We start from the raw sequence: 18,370 nt of genomic DNA, 5'->3' as shown, positions 1-18,370 counted from the left end.
TATTGTCTCAATTATATTTTGGTAAGCTAATGCGATATAAAATCGAACGTTCATTCCAAAGAGTGCAAGATTTTGATTACAAGTGATTTGGGACTATATTACTTTTGTTTTTTTAAGAGGAAAGCGTTGTCATTTACGAGAGCTGATATATTATTATACTGTGAAACTTTTGTTTCAAGAATTGTAACATGGTGTACAACGTTGTGCTAAAACTTTATTCTATAATCTCTCATATCACATATCGTCATTTCGACGACGCAGCATGCAAAACTTTTACTTAATCAATATATTATGTTAAAATCATTATTAACATAGAATATAATATATTAATGTTTAACAAATAAAAATTTTGAGCAATTATGAGTATTCTTTTATTTCCCTCGCAAATTGATAATGTATATTAACAAAGTTAAAGAAACAAATGGTTCAGTATAATTCACAGCTTCAGAGTAAAGCTTCACTAATCTCTTTCTCACTATTAACACATGTACTACCATCTGAAATGGAATTGTGGGGATTCGAATATTGCAGGCTGCCTTAATGTCTCAAGATTATTCCTTTATGCCCCGCATCTTCACAATGTCAATCTATAACGAACTTCGTCCAAGTCCTTGACTTCATTGTCTCTTTTCTGGTATCATTGAGTGTAGCGGTTTGACTAGATTATACGCTTGCCATCCAGCCCTCGACATAAAGACTGTAAACGTTACAGCTTATGAATTACCGACCGTCGAGGGTGCTATTTGACTATTCGGTTGCGTACAATCCAATCAATTTGCTGCATTTGCTTCCGTGATACAAGAAAATCGCCTTGTAAAGTCAATTTAATAGACGCCGGTTGTAATAGCTTGACATTATGAAACGAACACCTACCTGTCTAGACTGTCTAATATATATATCGTTAACTCGAATTCCATTAACCTGTACTATATTAGGTATTTTCTTCAAACCATAGATCTCTAGTGTTTGGATAGACACTGTAGGGGAGTAATCATTCGTTTCAGAGTAAATCAATAGCTCACCGGCCTGAAAATGAAATGTCGCACCTTTATCGCTTGATTTTATGTGATGAGATTGACGCACATTTGAAGTTCCACAATAAAACACTATTATATACCCGAATATGTTTAACTTGAGTCTTGAGTCTTGAGCCAAACAGACCCAATAATAGAATTTGGTACCTGCAAATTGATGTTGACTATCAGATGACCAAAATCTGTTAACCTACCTTTTTCATTCTAAATCGCACAATAGTAGATTGGTTTTTGCTAAAGGTATCTGAAAAAAAAACGGAATAAATACCGAGTAATGACTGATAAAGAGCACAAAAGTAGGTACAGATACAACATCAAACGATAGAGAATAATTCATATGACAATTTTCAATAGACTTAAGAATCTTTCAACACTGCTTCTGTCTGTCAGTGATGCAGCTCGGAGAGTCTGATAAATAGATTAGGCATATAGCTCCCTCGACGGTGGAAAATTGAAAAAGAGTAGGCTTATGACACTGTCCAGACAACATTTCTCTCTCCCCTCCCCCCATATCCTTGTGTATTTGGCATAAATCTGACCCAAAAGAGTATTATTATTATTATTATTACTATTATTATTAAAGCAAAAGTAGGACGTAAAATCGTTGTATCAAACACAATTATATTTAGTTTAGGATTACGAATGTGGCTTTTGACGTCATAATAACTTTACTTCATAATTATAGTCTTGACAATTTCACTGAAATTCCAAGACGCGTTTTTGCATACTTCTGCAAATCTTTCAAGTTTTTCAGCTGTTTGTGTGTAAAGAGTGTTACTCTACTGGTAAAACTTGGTAAGTAAATGAGTTTTGACTATTTCTCAGTAAGTAACAACTATTGATCAATTTAAAGCGCGGTTGAAGAAATTTTTTTTTCTGCAATCTTAAATTGTAATTGATGAATGTATTTCATTATTCATGTTTTTAAGGTATGATGAACATGGCCAATATTCAAGATAAATTGGTGAAGCACGGATGGTTTAAGAAACCGCTTGGAATAGCGGCTCCTGTTGTTCAGAATGGAACAGATAATTCTAGTCCTTGTGCTGTGTCTTCAGTTCCAGCTATTAGAGACTTGAAATTAGATCTAGGTGGCAAAGCGTTGGAAACCAATGATCAAGCTACTAATGACATTGTAGCTGCCGCACTTAATTTAATGACACCCACGAGACAAGTTTTTCAGCCCACTAATGGTCGAGGTAAGACACTCTGTAATCTTCGACTTTCAAGAATCTAGCAGAATCTAGTCATCATTATTGTAAATACATTTCATCGCCAATGATACAAAACTGATGAATTTATTCAATGATTTACTATAACCAGTTATTAGTTTGAAGGTTGTGTTCAAATTAGTAGTCCATTGTGTTTCAGGTATTTTTAATAAGACCAATATTCAAGATGGCCTATTGAAGGTTGGATGGACTAAAAAGACTAATGAAGTTGTAATCTATGGTCTAAGATCCACTGACAAGGTCGAGCCAGTTTCTGAAGGCACTGAAAACCTTGAGGTGTGGTTGAATAATTACCATGAGGGTAAACTGAGCCAAACATCTGATACAAAATCTACTGTAGGTAATGATGTGGCTGGAATACTGGAATGGGTACAAAGAAAGGAGCAGACTGTTTCACCACGAAAACGGCAGCAAGGTATTTGATAGGATTCTAAAATCACCTCAAAGAATTTCTGCCCAAAACATTATAACTTTAACTAAGCTTCTGATGGATATTGATATACACTTTAGAACCTAAAACCTACATCAGTCATGCTAAAACTGTCTTATCTTTATCTTCCAAGCTAAAAGAGCAATATTTATTATTTTAGTAGTGGTTGAAAAAGCAGAACTTCGAAAGAATCTGTTATCCAAAGGCTGGTATTCAACAACTGGTAGTTTACCTGTTAAAACCAATACAAACGCATCTGTATCTCTCGAGGGAGAAGGAGAATATCCTGCAGGCGTCGACATTGGACATGACGTCCGTAAGCTTGATGGTGATATGGACGGCAAACCCGAGTATGTTGAACAGATATTGAACATGGTTTCAAGAAAGAAACGATTAAGTCATCCAGCGAAACATCGAGGTAAGAAGTAGGGTTGGTTTGGTTTATGTTTAGAAATGGTATATTAGATAAGTATGGACATGGAATAAACGCTAAATACGTCTACGTACAATGGCATCCAGAAACATCATTTTTAGTTTTGTACATTTAAATGTCCAAACTTCTATATTAAATCAAGCAGATTTAAACGTAAAGAAAACCCTTTGGGATGTCTGTTTCTGTGATTTGAATTTTGTCAATCATCAACTGTTACTAAACTTACAACTAGGGTTATTATTTTCCAGGAGCAATGAGTAAAACTGAACTACGAGAACATCTCCTTTTGAAAGGCTGGTATAGACAAGCTGATAATTTTCCATCAAAACCAGATGAGGATACAAACTTCGTGATCAACCCTGATTGTTTACATGACGAACACTTTGCTGATCCTAAAGGAACATCTGTCGACAAGAAAGAAAACATTTCCTGTTCAGAAGGGCAGCAAGGGGAAAGTAACGAACACATTTCTAAAGACGAAACAAAAGATGTCCATTATAATTGCAACATTGCTGATCCAGAAGGAAAATATGCCGATGATATTGCTGAACAAAAATTAACACCAACTGATAACAATGATATAGAGGGTACATCTACTGGTGATATAAATAGAACAAAAACCACTATCAAAGAAAATTTGGCTGATCCAGAAAGTAAATCAGATGATATTAAAGATTATAATGCTACACCAAAACTGACGGATCACGATATTTGTAATTTTTGGAAAGAAGGGGAATTTGACAGATTTGGAGACAGAAGAACTAAGCGTCCAGAATTTCAGCCAAATCAGTCCAACTTCATAACTACCACAGTTGATAAACCTGCTGAGATTAGTGAGAACAATGATAATATGTTGTTAGACGATCAAGACAAATCTGAAAGTAAATATGAAGGTATGCTATTGATAATCATGTTTTATTTTCATACCTTCTCAACTAGACGTACGATGTTCAAACATTATTTACATTGCTCGTTATACAGTTTGAAATTGTCTTGTATTTTACTTTGCTTCAAGAGGACATAGAACACTGTTATGATGATTTAACAGTTCATGTATTTAATGTAAAAAGACAAACAAAAACTTATTGTTATTTTCAGATGAAAAGTCTAAGAAATCGAATCCTCATGAAAAAGAAATAAATAGTTTGCTACAAGAAGGTTGGACAATGGTGAAACCATCTCGATACCAAGTAACATTAGTAAAGCTTCCAGAAAGAGAACATCATAAGACTTGCATCACTGAACCATTGTCTGAAAGTGACGGAAGTAAAGAAACAAAGCCTGGAAATGATGATGTGGAAACTAAAGTAACTGGTGGGTATACATATTATTATATACAAACATCTTTATTTTTGTTTTTCTCGAACATTATGTAAAGCTGACACACTCTGTACACTTCTCTTTTTCTGACTTTTGTTATACCTGACTTTCGTTATACCTGACTTTCCTTATACCCGACTTTCGTTATACCTGACTTTTGGGACACGCACTGGTTATTTTCAAGCATGGTTTCCACGCAACGGTCTTGTTTATTTGTGATTTACTTTCTGTCCGGTATGTCCGTAGCATGTATTAAATTATCTACAGTAACATTCAGCTATCAATGGACACGAAGAGAGAAAGGCATTGCAATTTATGCCATATGACTAATATTTCACCATATTTCATTGTCTTTTCTTTACAGATTCCTCCAACAACACCGCACGTCTACGTAGATTCTTACGAAGATCTAGAAAAATGTTAAGAAGAATGTTCACATGTGGCAGGAGTGAAGAATAAAAAAGAGTTCTCATAACTGAAGTTTCTGATGTTCATATCATATTTGTTTCTTTTCGAAACTTCATTTTCATATAAGATTATGAATTTGAAATAATTGTATATCACCCTACAATTGATGTATTGAGCACTGAAGATATTTTATTATTGTAATATTATAAATTATTATGATTTAAGAATGGTATATTTCTTATACAGTGGCGGCACCAGTTGGGGTACGTCCCCCCCCCCCCCCCCCCCCCACCCCCTGTCCCACTTGAAAAGTGATTTATACCCCACTTTATTTTGAGCAAATTAAAAAAAAATACATACACATTTGCCTCTAAATACGATTTATATGCGTTTTTATCCCCAAATATGTACCAAATTCTCGGGAGAACCCTTTCAGACACTCCATTAGAGGAGTGCAACTATGGTGTCTACACAGAGTTGCCACGATTTGAAATCAACTTCGACATTTGTCTGACCATTAAGTCAGTCCCCTATTTGTACCCCCTGTCTCGAGAGGCTGGCTCTGCCACTGAAAAAGAGTACACTATGTATATGTGGATTGATCTCTGACATGTCCATAGTAAATGCTAGAGTTTCTATCTGACCAAGCTCATTCGGCTGGCCCATGCTTATGTAGCTTGATCTAATACATAGAAAGAACATGGCATATAGCGGTTAGAAATCGGAAAAGAGTAGGCTAATGGCATTGTCCAGAAAACATTTCTGTCATTTTTAGCTTAGTATTACGAATGTGGGTGTGGCTAGGCGATCTGGAAACAGATATCGCAACACCTCTAGAAGTTATTCATAATAGATTTCCACACCAAATAACTAATTTGATGATCAGTTACTACATTTAGGTCAATGCTGGATGTCCGCCACACTCTGATGATTATTGTCAGATTGGAAATGAGAAATCCTCCCAACCTTGTGGAAATTAAGGAACTTGATTAGAAGCTCTTCATGGGCCACCTAACTGCGTATTATTTAGGTTTACCAGGACCTGCTTACACGATACCTCGATTATAAAAGATTACAGTCACTTATTAAAATATGATGTCCTGATAATCATAGCGTAATTGTTGGATATTTTGTTGAAACATTTAGACATATACCTTTCGCTTCTGCAAAAGTAATACAATTCACAACTTTAAACCTAACAGAAGTCTGTCAAAGAATTGTTGTTGGTTAGCTCTATCTATTCTTAAAGGCTTGTACAAAGTTATTTAAATTCAAATTATTATTCAACTGTAGCAATACTTATATCAATTCAATATCAATACTGATTTTCATGGACGTGGACGATTGGATACAAGGTGATGGTAAAAGAGAAGGTTTTGGGAACCAGAGATCTACAAAGCAAAACGAACAATTACGATAAATTCGACAGAACCATGTGGGCCTAATTCTGACCCATGTAAAATAAAGAGTTTATTATTATTATTATGCATTTTTGTTTTCAACTGGAAGTGCGATTGTAATTTGCTTGTGACGTCATAATAACGTTACTTCATAATCATAGTCTTGACAATTTCACTGAAATTCCAAGACGCGTTTTTGCATACTTCTGCAAATTTTTAAAGTTTTTCAGCTGTTTGCGTGTTACTCTACTGGTAAAACTTGGTAAGTAAATGAGTTTTGACTATTTCTCAGTAACAACTATTGATCAATTTAAAGCGCGGTTGAAGAAATTTTTTTCCCTGCAATCTTAAATTGTAATTGATGAATGTATTTCATTATTCATGTTTTTAAGGTATGATGAACATGGCCAATATTCAAGATAAATTGGTGAAGCACGGATGGTTTAAGAAACCACTTGGAATAGCGGCTCCTGTTGTTCAGAATGGAACAGATAATTCTAGTCCTTGTGCTGTGTCTTCAGGTCCAGCTACTAGAGACTTGAAATTAGATCTGGGTGGCAAAGCGTTGGAAACCAATGATCAAGCTACTAATGACATTGTAGCTGCCGCACTTAATTTAATGACACCCACGAGACAAGCTTTTCAGCCAACCAATGGTCGAGGTAAGACAATTTGTAGAATCAAGACATCAAGAATCTAGTTCTAACGCACGAGTCATCATTATTGTAAATCAATTTCATCGCCAATGATGAATCAATACAAATATATACAATGATATACCGGTACCAGTTATTAGTTTGAAGGTTGTGTTCAAATTAGCGGTTGTTTCATCAATAGTTCATTGTGTTTCAGGTATTTTTAATAAGACCAATATTCAAGATGGCCTATTGAAGGTTGGATGGACTAAAAAGACTAATAAAGTTGTAATCTATGGTCTACGATCCACTGACAAGGTCGAGCCAGTTTCTGAAGGCACTGAAAACCTTGAGGTGTGGTTGAATAATTACCATGAGGGTAAACTGAGCCAAACATCTGATACTAAATCTACTGTAGGTGATGATGTGGCTGGAATACTGGAATGGGTACAAAGAAAGGAGCAGACTGTTTCACCACGAAAACGGCAGCAAGGTATTTGATAGGATTCTAAAATCACCTCGAAGAATTTCTGCTAATTTTTGCCCAAAACGTTATAACTTTAACTAAGCTTCTGATGGATATTGATATACACTTTAGAACCTAAAACCTACATCAGTCATGCTAAAACTGTCTTATCTTTATCTTCCAAGCTAAAAGAGCAATATTTATTATTTTAGTAGTGGTTGACAAAGCAGAACTTCGAAAGAATCTGTTATCCAAAGGCTGGTATTCAACAACTGGTAGTTTACCTGTTAAAACCAATACAAACGCATCTGTATCTCTCGAGGGAGAAGGAGAATATCCTGCAGGCGTCGACATTGGACATGACGTCCGTAAGCTTGATGGTGATATGGACGGCAAACCCGAGTATGTTGAACAAATATTGAACATGGTTTCAAGAAAAAAACGATTAAGTCATCCAGCGAAACATCGAGGTAAGAAGTAGGGTTGGTTTGGTTTATGTTTAGAAATGGTATATTAGATAAGTATGGACATGGAATAAACGCTAAATACGTCTACGTACAATGGCATCCACAAACATCATTTTTAGTTTTGTACATTTAAATGTCCAAACTTCTATATTAAATCAAGCAGATTTAAACGTAAAGAAAACCCTTTGGCGTTTAGGAATCTTTTCCCTGTCTGTTTCTGTGGTTTGAATTTTGTCAATCATCAACTGTTACTAAACTTACAACTAGGGTTATTATTTTCCAGGAGCAATGAGTAAAACTGAACTACGAGAACATCTCCTTTTGAAAGGCTGGTATAGACAAACTGATAATTTTCCATCAAAACCAGATGAGGATACAAACTTCGTGATCAACCCTGATTGTTTACATGACGAACACTTTGCTGATCCTAAAGGAACATCTGTCGACAAGAAAGAAAACATTTCCTGTTCAGAAGGGCAGCAAGGGGAAAGTAACGAACACATTTCTAAAGACGAAACAAAAGATGTCCATTATAATTGCAACATTGCTGATCCAGAAGGAAAATATGCCGATGATATTGCTGAACAAAAATCAACACCAACTGATAACAATGATATAGAGGGTACATCTACTGGTGATATAAATAGAACAAAAACCACTATCAAAGAAAATTTGGCTGATCCAGAAAGTAAATCAGATGATATTAAAGATTATAATGCTACACCAAAACTGACGGATCACGATATTTGTAATTTTTGGAAAGAAGGGGAATTTGACAGATTTGGAGACAGAAGAACTAAGCTTCCAGAATTTCAGCCAAATCAGTCCAACTTCATAACTACCACAGTTGATAAACCTGCTGAGATTAGTGAGAACAATGATAATATGTTGTTAGACGATCAAGACAAATCTGAAAGTAAATATGAAGGTATGCTATTGATAATCATAGCATGTTTTATTTTCATACCTTCTCAACTAGACGTACGATGTTCAAACATTATTTTCATTGCTCGTTATACAGTTTGAAATTGTCTTGTATTTTACTTTGCTTCAAGAGGACATAGAACACTGTTATGATGATTTAACACTTCATGTATTTAATGTAAAAAGACAAACAAAAACTTATTGTTATTTTCAGATGAAAAGTCTAAGAAATTGAATCCTCATGAAAAAGAAATAAATAGTTTGCTACAAGAAGGTTGGACAATGGTGAAACCATCTCGATACCAAGTAACATTAGTAAAGCTTCCAGAAAGAGTACATCAAAAGACTTGCATCACTGAACCATTGTCTGAAAGTGACGGAAATAAAGAAACAAAGCCTGGAAATGATGATGTGGAAACTAAAGTAACTGGTGGGTATACATATTATTATATACAAACATCTTTATTTTTGTTTTTCTCGAACATTATGTAAGGCTGACACACTCTGGACACTTCTCTTTTTCTGACTTTTGTTATACCTGACTTTCGTTATACCTGACTTTTGGGACACGCACTGGTTATTTTCAAGCATGGTTTCCACGCAACGGTCTTGTTTATTTGTGATTTACTTTCTGTCCGGTATGTCCAGTATGTCCAGAATGTATTAAATTATCTACAGTAACATTCAGCTATCAATGAACACGAAGAGAAAAAGGCATTGCCATATTTCACCATATTTCATTGTCTTGTCTTTACAGATCCCTCCAACAACACCGCACGTCTACGTAGACTCTTACGAAGATCTAGAAAAATGTTAAGAAGAATGTTCACATGTGGCAGGAGTGAAGAATAAAAGTTCTCATAACTGAAGTTTCTGATGTTCATATCATATTTGTTTCTTTTCGAAACTCCATTTTCATATAAGATTATGAATTAGGAATAATTGTAAATCACCCTACAATTGATGTATTGAGCACTGAAGATATTTTATTATTGTAATATTATAAATTATTATGATTTAAGAATAGTATTTACTTACACAGTGGCGGCACCAGTGGGGGTACGTAAGAACCCCCCTCCCATGCTTATGTAGCTTGATCAAACAAGATTAATAGTTGACGATGCTGCGATTTTATTTGGTGGTCGGGGGCTTGGAGAAATATTGCGAGGGAATTTTATAGGAATAAGAAGTCCGTAAACGCTATCTCCAGGCAAAATTTGTGCAATGAACAATGTTTCTACTGTAATTCTTACCCATACTCTCACCGTCATCCATAAACAGCTCACCATTCGCTAAATAATTTTCATCCAGTGCAATTATTAAACCCATAGGATTTTTACGACTGAAATATATTTTCATACATCAAAACACACATGTTTCTCAATTACAACAAAATCGTAAATATAAGTCATTCTGGAGTTTAAATCATATCAGAGATTTCTAGAATAACCTATATTTTCTTAATTCTAGCAAAAAGGGCATAAACCAGTAGTCACGATAGTTATACTGTTTGATGTACTGCATTGGAATAAACAATCTCTTATTAGTTGGTTGTTGTACTGGTATAATATAGACTGTATGATACTTACCTCTTGTAAGTTGTTGTATCTAGTCGTTATACTGATATAATATAGACTGTATAATACCCACCTCTTGTAAGTTGTTGTATCGGGTTGTTACACTGATATAATATAGACTGTATAATACCCACCCCTTGTAAGTTGTTGTATCGGGTTGTTACACTGATATAATATAGACTGTATAATACCCACCCCTTTTAAGTTGTTGTATCGGGTTGTTATACTGATATAATATAGATTGTATAATACCCACCCCTTTTAAGTTGTTGTATCTGGTTGTTGTACTGGTATAATATAGCCACCTCTGATATGAAGATTAAATTTATCTAATGGTGTATATAAATTTTGTATTTGACCAACTGCTAGTACTTCTTCTCCCTTAAATAAAAGGTGTATGAAATATGACCAATTTTATTCCGGTATCTGTGCCATTTAATTCTTGGCCTTCTTCATAAAGACTAATATTTAGAATTAAGGCAAACTTTTAAAAAAAATTCAATGAGCGCAATTGTTAATTATGGACCAGATAACTTACTGTCATATAATCATACCATCTAGACTGTGGAAAGTATGCTTCAACTGTCGTTTGATTCTACAATAAAACACAAATATTCAATGTATAATGGTTTGTAATATTTGTGAGAATAATTTGATAAAACTATACCTGTTGTAATAGTGGTGATAATAATAATTTGATAAAACTGTACCTGTTGTAATACTGGTGATAATAATAATTTGATAAAACTGTACCTGTTGTAATACTGGTGATAATAATAATTTGATAAAACTGCACCTGTTGTAAAACGGGTGATAATAATAATTTGATAAAACTTTACCTGTTGTAAAACGGGTGATACAAGTAGTGCAGATCCCAATAAAAACTGTTTATCTAATCTCCATGTCTGCTTATCTGTCGGAAATCTGAAATGAATGAGACGTTATAAATCCAGAAACATTTGAATATCCAATTTTATTAAAAGGCAGAGGATGGACAACACACAGATCAATATCAATTACTATTATCTTAGCTTGCAATAGGTTTGAATAACCTTAAGGTATATACATTATCTAGATACTTACTCAAATAACAGAGCTTTCATAACCATGTCACCATACTGATGTGCTTTAAACATTAAAGTATATAAATATGGTAGTAGACGATATCTTGTCATTAAAACAGGTTTAACTATATCTATAAATCTCTGGTCCCACGCTGCTGGATCTTGATGCTGTAGATGAAAGTAAATTGTCAACCATCTTATCCAAAGGGTTAAATTGTTGGTTTTGTATGGAATGTCACATTATTTTAAGAGAAGATTATTCCAATTTGTGTGATTCAACAATTTCAGCTGAATATTCGTACGATACAGAATCTTGACTAATTGCTAGAATTTCTAGTATTTTTAATAATTTGTAGCATAAGAAACAGTACCTTGAAAATAACAGGATCATCACCACGACCATTATGGTTTCTAGCAAAAGGATAAAAAGCTCCCAGTTGATGCCATCTTATACACATTTCATATTCTGCTTCAAACCAAAATCCACAAATATCAGCTCCATTCTTTAGAGATAGAAATAAAATTTAGTTAATCTTGATCTTTATCAAGTTAATTCAATTAAATAGCGATAGCTTTTATAACTATTCTACTAACCAAAGCAAATCCAAACATACTAAATTCCATGATGCTGATAATGGACCAGTGAAGATGTGGCCAAATACTCTGATTATCTCCCATCCATTTACTAGCATATTTACCAGTTCCTACAAAATTAGATCTCGTCATCGTCCAGGGTCGTTTCTCAGGAAACTGTCTGAGAAGAGCACTGAAATAAAACAAAATCGTCCTGTAAACTTTCAGTAGGCTGCATATACATAATATATGATACGTACATAAAATGATCAATATGAATACAGAAATTATTAAGTTTAACAAATGATCAAGAAAGCCTACAGATAAATTCACAATCATCAAATCGGTCACATTTTGATCACTGCCTTGAATGACTGCCAAAAATGACCGTTATTACGTAATTTAAAGATATGAATTACATTAGCTGGAGGTAGTCGTGGTTATTGGACCTCGAAGAATGATTAAAATATGAAAGTCGCTCATACTTGTATGTCTGTATAGAATGACTATGACCATATAAACTATGAACATCATAATGTTTCCCCCAGTATTGTTCACTTGTCATACATAATGTTTTATCATACATTTTACCCTCATCACCAGCACCGAATATATCTATAACAAAAAAGACCGATTTGAAGGTACGACGAGCATCTACAGTAGCACATACAGACGTTTACTTCAGATTTGAAATTATAATTTCGATATCATTCCGGTCGATGTACCCTTGGCTTAAAAGCTGTTAGACATAAATTGTAAAAATATTCAAGATCCCGGTCACGGCACCAACTTTATAAGAAATATTAATAAAGTGACTCAACTTGTACATGATGAAATTAATCCAGAAGTATATTAAAATTAACAGTGTACTTAAATATACTAGATATATATTCTGAGAGGTTTTTCAAGTAAAACCAGGTTTTAAAAGGTATGTCAAGGTATTTTCATGATATGTTTTGTATCATATATATTCTGAGTACCAGAGCACACATTAAACTAAAACGTACGTGGAACATATGGAGGATAATCCCATGTTGTATTTTCACAACCATAAATAGATCCTGGTACAAAACTAGACGGTTCGTTCATATCCTACAAAATATAATATCATTTATACCATTAAGATAACATGCCACCAAATAAAACAGCATCTTTTTCTTCTCAAAAACTATTAACTGATAAAGAATAATAATGTGTCCATGTAGGTCATCTGTTCAGTGGCGTTTCTATTAATCATTAGATGAGGGATTCTAATAGGGGCCACAATATTGTCAAGGGGGGAATCACAGTCAATATTTCGTTATGTAAAATGATAATGAAATATGAAAGTTCGTAACATTGGCGGAGCCAAAGGGGGGGCAGAAGAGGTTCGTAATGCCAGGCCACTACATCTGTTAATAGGCTAATTTCTTGTGTTTCTTATGAAGGCCAAGATTAATTCCATGACTGGTAGGTTTGTTTTATCTTTTTGCCTTTATAGAAAATGCCAGTTAAGATGGGCTTTACAAATAAATATAATTTATCATTACTTACAATCCACAATGCATCATATTTAATGTCTTCATTTCTATAGAAAAAGGACATCCATTTGAGCCAATAATCTTCTGTTTTGGGATTAGTAAAATCAGGGTAAGCTGTTTTACCTGGCCATACCTACAAAAGAGACAATGGATAGCATCTTGAATATCCGTTCTTTGCCAAACCTTTCATTCTTGACTAGGTTTTGAAAAATGTACCATACCATTTTTCAATGCATTTTTCACAATAGAAGTAAACAAATCATCGCAATTTGTTAACGTAAATGACGCAAATGACGTGTAGATTCAAAAGCTCTTACCACCTGACCACAGTCGGTCCTCAAATAAGGATTACAGTATAAGCAATCTGGCCTAAACATCATCTGCGATCTATGTACATTTCTCGTGGTAAGTCGATCATTAGAAACATTCACGTAAATTATATTCGATATGGCGTAGATTACTTAAATAATCAATTACGTGTAACTTGTACTTTTATAAATAGGAATCCACGTAACGTACCTCAGCAATCAAAACATCACCTGAAGCATTTTTAATAAAGATATCTTGTCGAACACCATCATCATACATATCATAACCTGGACTGTTTATCTTAGCTTCTTTTATTAACTGTGGATCAGATCCAACAGCAGGATCCTATATAAAAAATACAATCGCTGTCTCAGGATGTCCTATCGCGAATTTTGGCATGTTTTAGATTTGCCAAGAGCAGTAATAAAAAAGGGTTCATCGAAAAGAACGAATATGTGACTTGTCTGAGATATCATAGCCAGCATGCCACTCGGTGATGTCAATCTCATTAAGAATCTCAAAGGCCGATGATAAAATTGTTGTGCAGTTAAATTATATTTTTTCTTCAACGAGTTTAAATGTACCATTAATAGAACATGTACATATAGTTGATCATGCAACGTTTCCTTAAATTTGGGTTCTAGGTCTAGTTCTTGCATAGTATTTTTTACTAACGACAATGACTATAAAATATTGGTTATTATCATGAAGATCGTCGACCACTTGTGGTAAATCTTTCCATAATCCTCGATCATATGTAAATAGGTATTTCTTATACAGGTATTCTATATCACCCCATTGGACATCCTACAACATGGACATGATTAATTAATTATGGCCAATATCAATACGACCCATTCATTAAGACTAGACTCGAATTGATGGGGATGACTAAATGCCTTGTTAAATCCATGATTAAATACTATGTTAACTCCATGACTAATTTTCTTGTAAACTCCATGACTAATTTTCATGTTAACGCCATGACTAAATGACATGCAAACGCCATGACTAAATGCCTTGTGAAATCCATGACTAAATACCAGGTTAACACCATGACTAACTTTCATGTAAACGTCATGATTAAATGCCACGAAAACACCATGAATAATGTAAACTCTAACGAGATTTACGGCTCATAAACTTACATATGGTATACCAGCTTCTCGATTTCGCCGAATTACCATTTTCATATCATCTAAATCTTTATAACCCCACCTACATAGTTGAAATCCTAGAGCCCAGTAGGGTGGCATCATTGGTTTACCTATAGCCTTAGATAGAATACAATATTTCATATGATACAATACTTTGAAAATAAACATTGTTATGTCTTATAGTACAATTTAATATGAGAAAACGCGTTGCAATAAACCAATATATCAATGAGTTGTACCTTAGTGCCATTTTAATGGTAATTTAAACTATTTCTGAATATTTCTGGTAATGGTTTACAAGTCATATTATAATGCCCATACCTCGAGATACTGCTGAACAGCCTGTTCTGGAGTTGGTCCCATAAAAATATAGAAATCTAGAACACCTCCAATAACACGGTATGTTACAGCTGGGTTAGGATCTGGTTGTAATGTTATCTCTGAAAAGCAGTTGTCATCCTCTTAAGAGAACAGAATAAATAACCTGCGTTAGAATCCTTTCATGAACTGCCAAGATACCCGTTGTAAAATTTACCAAAAAAATTAAAATAAACGCAATCAATTCGCACGTGGTACTATGATGTCAAACGAAAGTTCTTAATGATTAAATATGGCAATGCTGTCGATACACATTATATAGATCAGATACTAAATGCAAATAACATTTGAACGATTTAAAGAACAATCTCGTCGTCAGATCAGGGATGATAAGTGAAGTAACCTACAGAAAGATACCGAAACTAAATATCTAGGTAGGAATTTTAATCAGATTTAAATAAAAAATCTTAATCTTATTTACTTACCCATTGCATTGCTGTTTTTCAATAAAACCATTGTGGCCTTTCCGTCATTTTCTAGATTCATGTAAACCGGATGAACTCCGTATAGATTTTCTGGTCCCTGACAAGCGAACAATTGTATTTATAGATTCATCATTTCAGTTTCTCTGATTTCATCACATTTGATTCAATTCAATTGGCTAATTAAAAGGTAAAAAGAGGATAAGGTGGATTATAACCAGAAGTATTTCGAAAAATTTGTAAATTTATAATAATTACCCCAACCCCAATATCTCTAGTAAACATAGACCATGTTTTCCAGTTCATATCGTGTTGAAATCTACGATGATTATGTTCACCAAAACCATAAAGATTAGAAGATGGTAGTCTAGTTGTTATCTGTAGAAACTGATCAGTAAATGTTAAACCAGGTACATCAGAAGAAAATCTGAAAGAAAGAATATAACAAAGTATTAGTACGTCCTACACATTATAAATATGATGAAGTTAAAGAACACTGACAACGTCAATTTCTTATTGATGAAGGTGTGGACTGAAGTCAAAGGCAACTTAAAACGATTGAAAGAACAGATTTCTGTCAATTAACATTGTATAGGGTTACTCCTGTCAACTTCAATATTGTGCGATGCAGTAGGAAGTGCATCTCAAATAAATGATTTCTTGCCTTCATTTCCGACTTGGATACAAGCTAGTAGTTTCGCTTGGACATGTTTTTAATCTAAGGTGAAGTTATAACAACGATCAATTACACTTACACTGTGACATTAGAATTCTTCCTCATCACTTTAATACCAAATTGTGGAGGCCCTTTTATTACTGAAACTTCATACAGTTGTTGATCAGCTGTTGGTGGTGTACTGGGAGAGATGATATCCAAGGCTTCCTTTGGTACTTCATATCTCTTTATACCTTTAGGCGAGATCTAAAACAGAACTTTCTGGCTAAGGTGAGCGTAGTCTGTAGTGGACAGTTACAAGGACATGAGAGCTGGCAAGTAGGTTACAATCAGAATGGACAAATGAAGACGAACATACATTGTGTAGTGGGAGATATTTAGGCTGAACATCATTCTACTCTCTTTGGAATCCAACTGTCGAGATTTACAGCATACTACAAACTACAAGGTTATACAGGTTAAAACTATAGGAATGCATACAGACGAAAGATATTCGTTGGTAATAGTAACTTAAAGTCTAGTGTTTGGCTGTTTGTTTTATATATTATACAGTTAATACAATAGAAGACAAGGTTACCTTGATCCGTAGCCGACTTTCAGTTTGATATTCAATAGAAACTACAAGTGTGTCATAAATATCTCCTCGGTAAATTCTTGGTGTATCGATCCTTGTTAGCTCACCAGTTAAATCTTGATCTGACTCTACCATTTCACCTTTCAACAGATATCCATGTCCTTCCGGATAAATACACCATGGAGCACTAGCTCCTTTCTGCTCCCTCCAAATACATCTACAAATTCAATAAAAGCTCATTAATAGTATTGTTTTCTAGCAGGGGATCTGTAATTACGAGAGCGGAGGAGTCATAAATAATTGTATTCTTTGAACGGCATGATTCCAGTTTAAATTTTACTAAATAATTGAAAAGTTCATACATTGCACAGGCTAAACGTCTTAGAATTACTCTTGACATTCGCATTCAACAGCACAGAAAGATAAACTATTCGACAACAGGCTTCCATTCATCCCAGCGCCATCAAAACGACAGTATAAAAGCCCATTCCATTGTTACAACTAACTTGCTCTCAGGAGCATAAGATAAAGTTAAATAGATACCCTCTCTCTTCACATCTGGTTTCATTCGCACCATTTTCAGGATAACAATCTATTAATACTGGGGTTACTGCGTCACTGTTATTATCTGATTTTTCTAATTTAGTTGGACTGAAAATATGTATAACTATGATTTTACAACATGGTAAATGGCTTAGTATATGGCGTGATTTGCAAACAGTTTAATACATAACCATATTGGACTTTTAGTGACTCGTTAGTGACTCATAGTGACATGTAAATGGGGTTATTATCTAGAATTCATATTAAAGAGACGGTCTTATTTCTTTCTTAAGAAACTAAACAAAATGTTTAAATATATTATTACGCATAATTAGCCCAGTTCTATACGTTTGAATTAAATGACCCTTTAAGATAAATTTTCACTGACAAGAGAGCCCAAAATCATGGAATATCAGAAATCTGTGGCTTGATATGGTGAGAAACAACTTGGTCATCATCACTATTGCCTCTTATTTATGTGTATATTGTGTGCAATACAATTTGTAGTCATTATAACAGTCATTACTTACCTGTAATTCTCATCAGTATTGGTAGAAAAATACACTACTACACCAATTACTACAGCTAATAATAAAATACTAAGAACCACTATTATCAGCCGGCGATTTGAACGATGTGTAGTGAATGTTACTTGAGAACCTGGAACATAAGAATCTGCATCCATTTTGAGCACAAAGGTCGGTACCGATAGTTATAACGATGTGCACACCAAACCTGCAGGTTAGCACCCGACTTGCTTTTCAAATACTACAATATGAAAAAGCTCCATGATCATCAAAAATCACTTAAATAAAAACTGAATATGAA

General features: G+C 34.2%; 3 protein-coding genes across 3 annotated transcripts; 2 read left to right on the top strand and 1 right to left on the bottom strand.

Annotated features, from left to right (window-relative positions):
• Positions 1-1,974: 1,974 nt before the first annotated feature.
• Positions 1,975-5,079, top strand: LOTGIDRAFT_231305 (hypothetical protein; the record flags this gene model as incomplete). Its single annotated transcript, XM_009052360.1, has 6 exons — positions 1,975-2,233; positions 2,406-2,681; positions 2,857-3,114; positions 3,378-4,022; positions 4,228-4,443; positions 4,814-5,079. The coding sequence occupies 6 exons, from the start codon at positions 1,975-1,977 to the stop codon at positions 4,906-4,908; spliced, it is 1,749 nt and encodes a 582-aa protein (XP_009050608.1). The 3' UTR covers positions 4,909-5,079.
• Positions 5,080-6,660: 1,581 nt separating this feature from the next.
• On the top strand, positions 6,661-9,768 carry LOTGIDRAFT_231304 (hypothetical protein; the record flags this gene model as incomplete). Its single annotated transcript, XM_009052359.1, has 6 exons — positions 6,661-6,919; positions 7,110-7,385; positions 7,571-7,828; positions 8,109-8,753; positions 8,964-9,179; positions 9,507-9,768. The coding sequence occupies 6 exons, from the start codon at positions 6,661-6,663 to the stop codon at positions 9,599-9,601; spliced, it is 1,749 nt and encodes a 582-aa protein (XP_009050607.1). The 3' UTR covers positions 9,602-9,768.
• Positions 9,769-10,587: 819 nt separating this feature from the next.
• Positions 10,588-18,301, bottom strand: LOTGIDRAFT_231303 (hypothetical protein; the record flags this gene model as incomplete). Its single annotated transcript, XM_009052358.1, has 20 exons — positions 18,073-18,301; positions 17,543-17,650; positions 17,003-17,216; positions 16,505-16,671; positions 16,008-16,176; positions 15,753-15,849; positions 15,271-15,389; positions 14,941-15,066; positions 14,468-14,599; positions 14,003-14,137; positions 13,497-13,616; positions 12,971-13,055; positions 12,449-12,578; positions 11,985-12,156; positions 11,762-11,893; positions 11,410-11,558; positions 11,166-11,250; positions 10,994-11,122; positions 10,865-10,921; positions 10,588-10,707 (listed from the first exon to the last, which is right to left on the bottom strand). The coding sequence occupies exons 1-20, from the start codon at positions 18,225-18,227 to the stop codon at positions 10,588-10,590; spliced, it is 2,601 nt and encodes an 866-aa protein (XP_009050606.1). The 5' UTR covers positions 18,228-18,301.
• Positions 18,302-18,370: the final 69 nt, after the last annotated feature.

The sequence above is a fragment of the Lottia gigantea genome (genome assembly GCF_000327385.1).
Source record: "Lottia gigantea unplaced genomic scaffold LOTGIsca_18, whole genome shotgun sequence".
Lineage (NCBI taxonomy): Eukaryota > Metazoa > Mollusca > Gastropoda > Lottiidae > Lottia > Lottia gigantea.
This window is presented reverse-complemented; position numbering and strand designations above follow the sequence as displayed.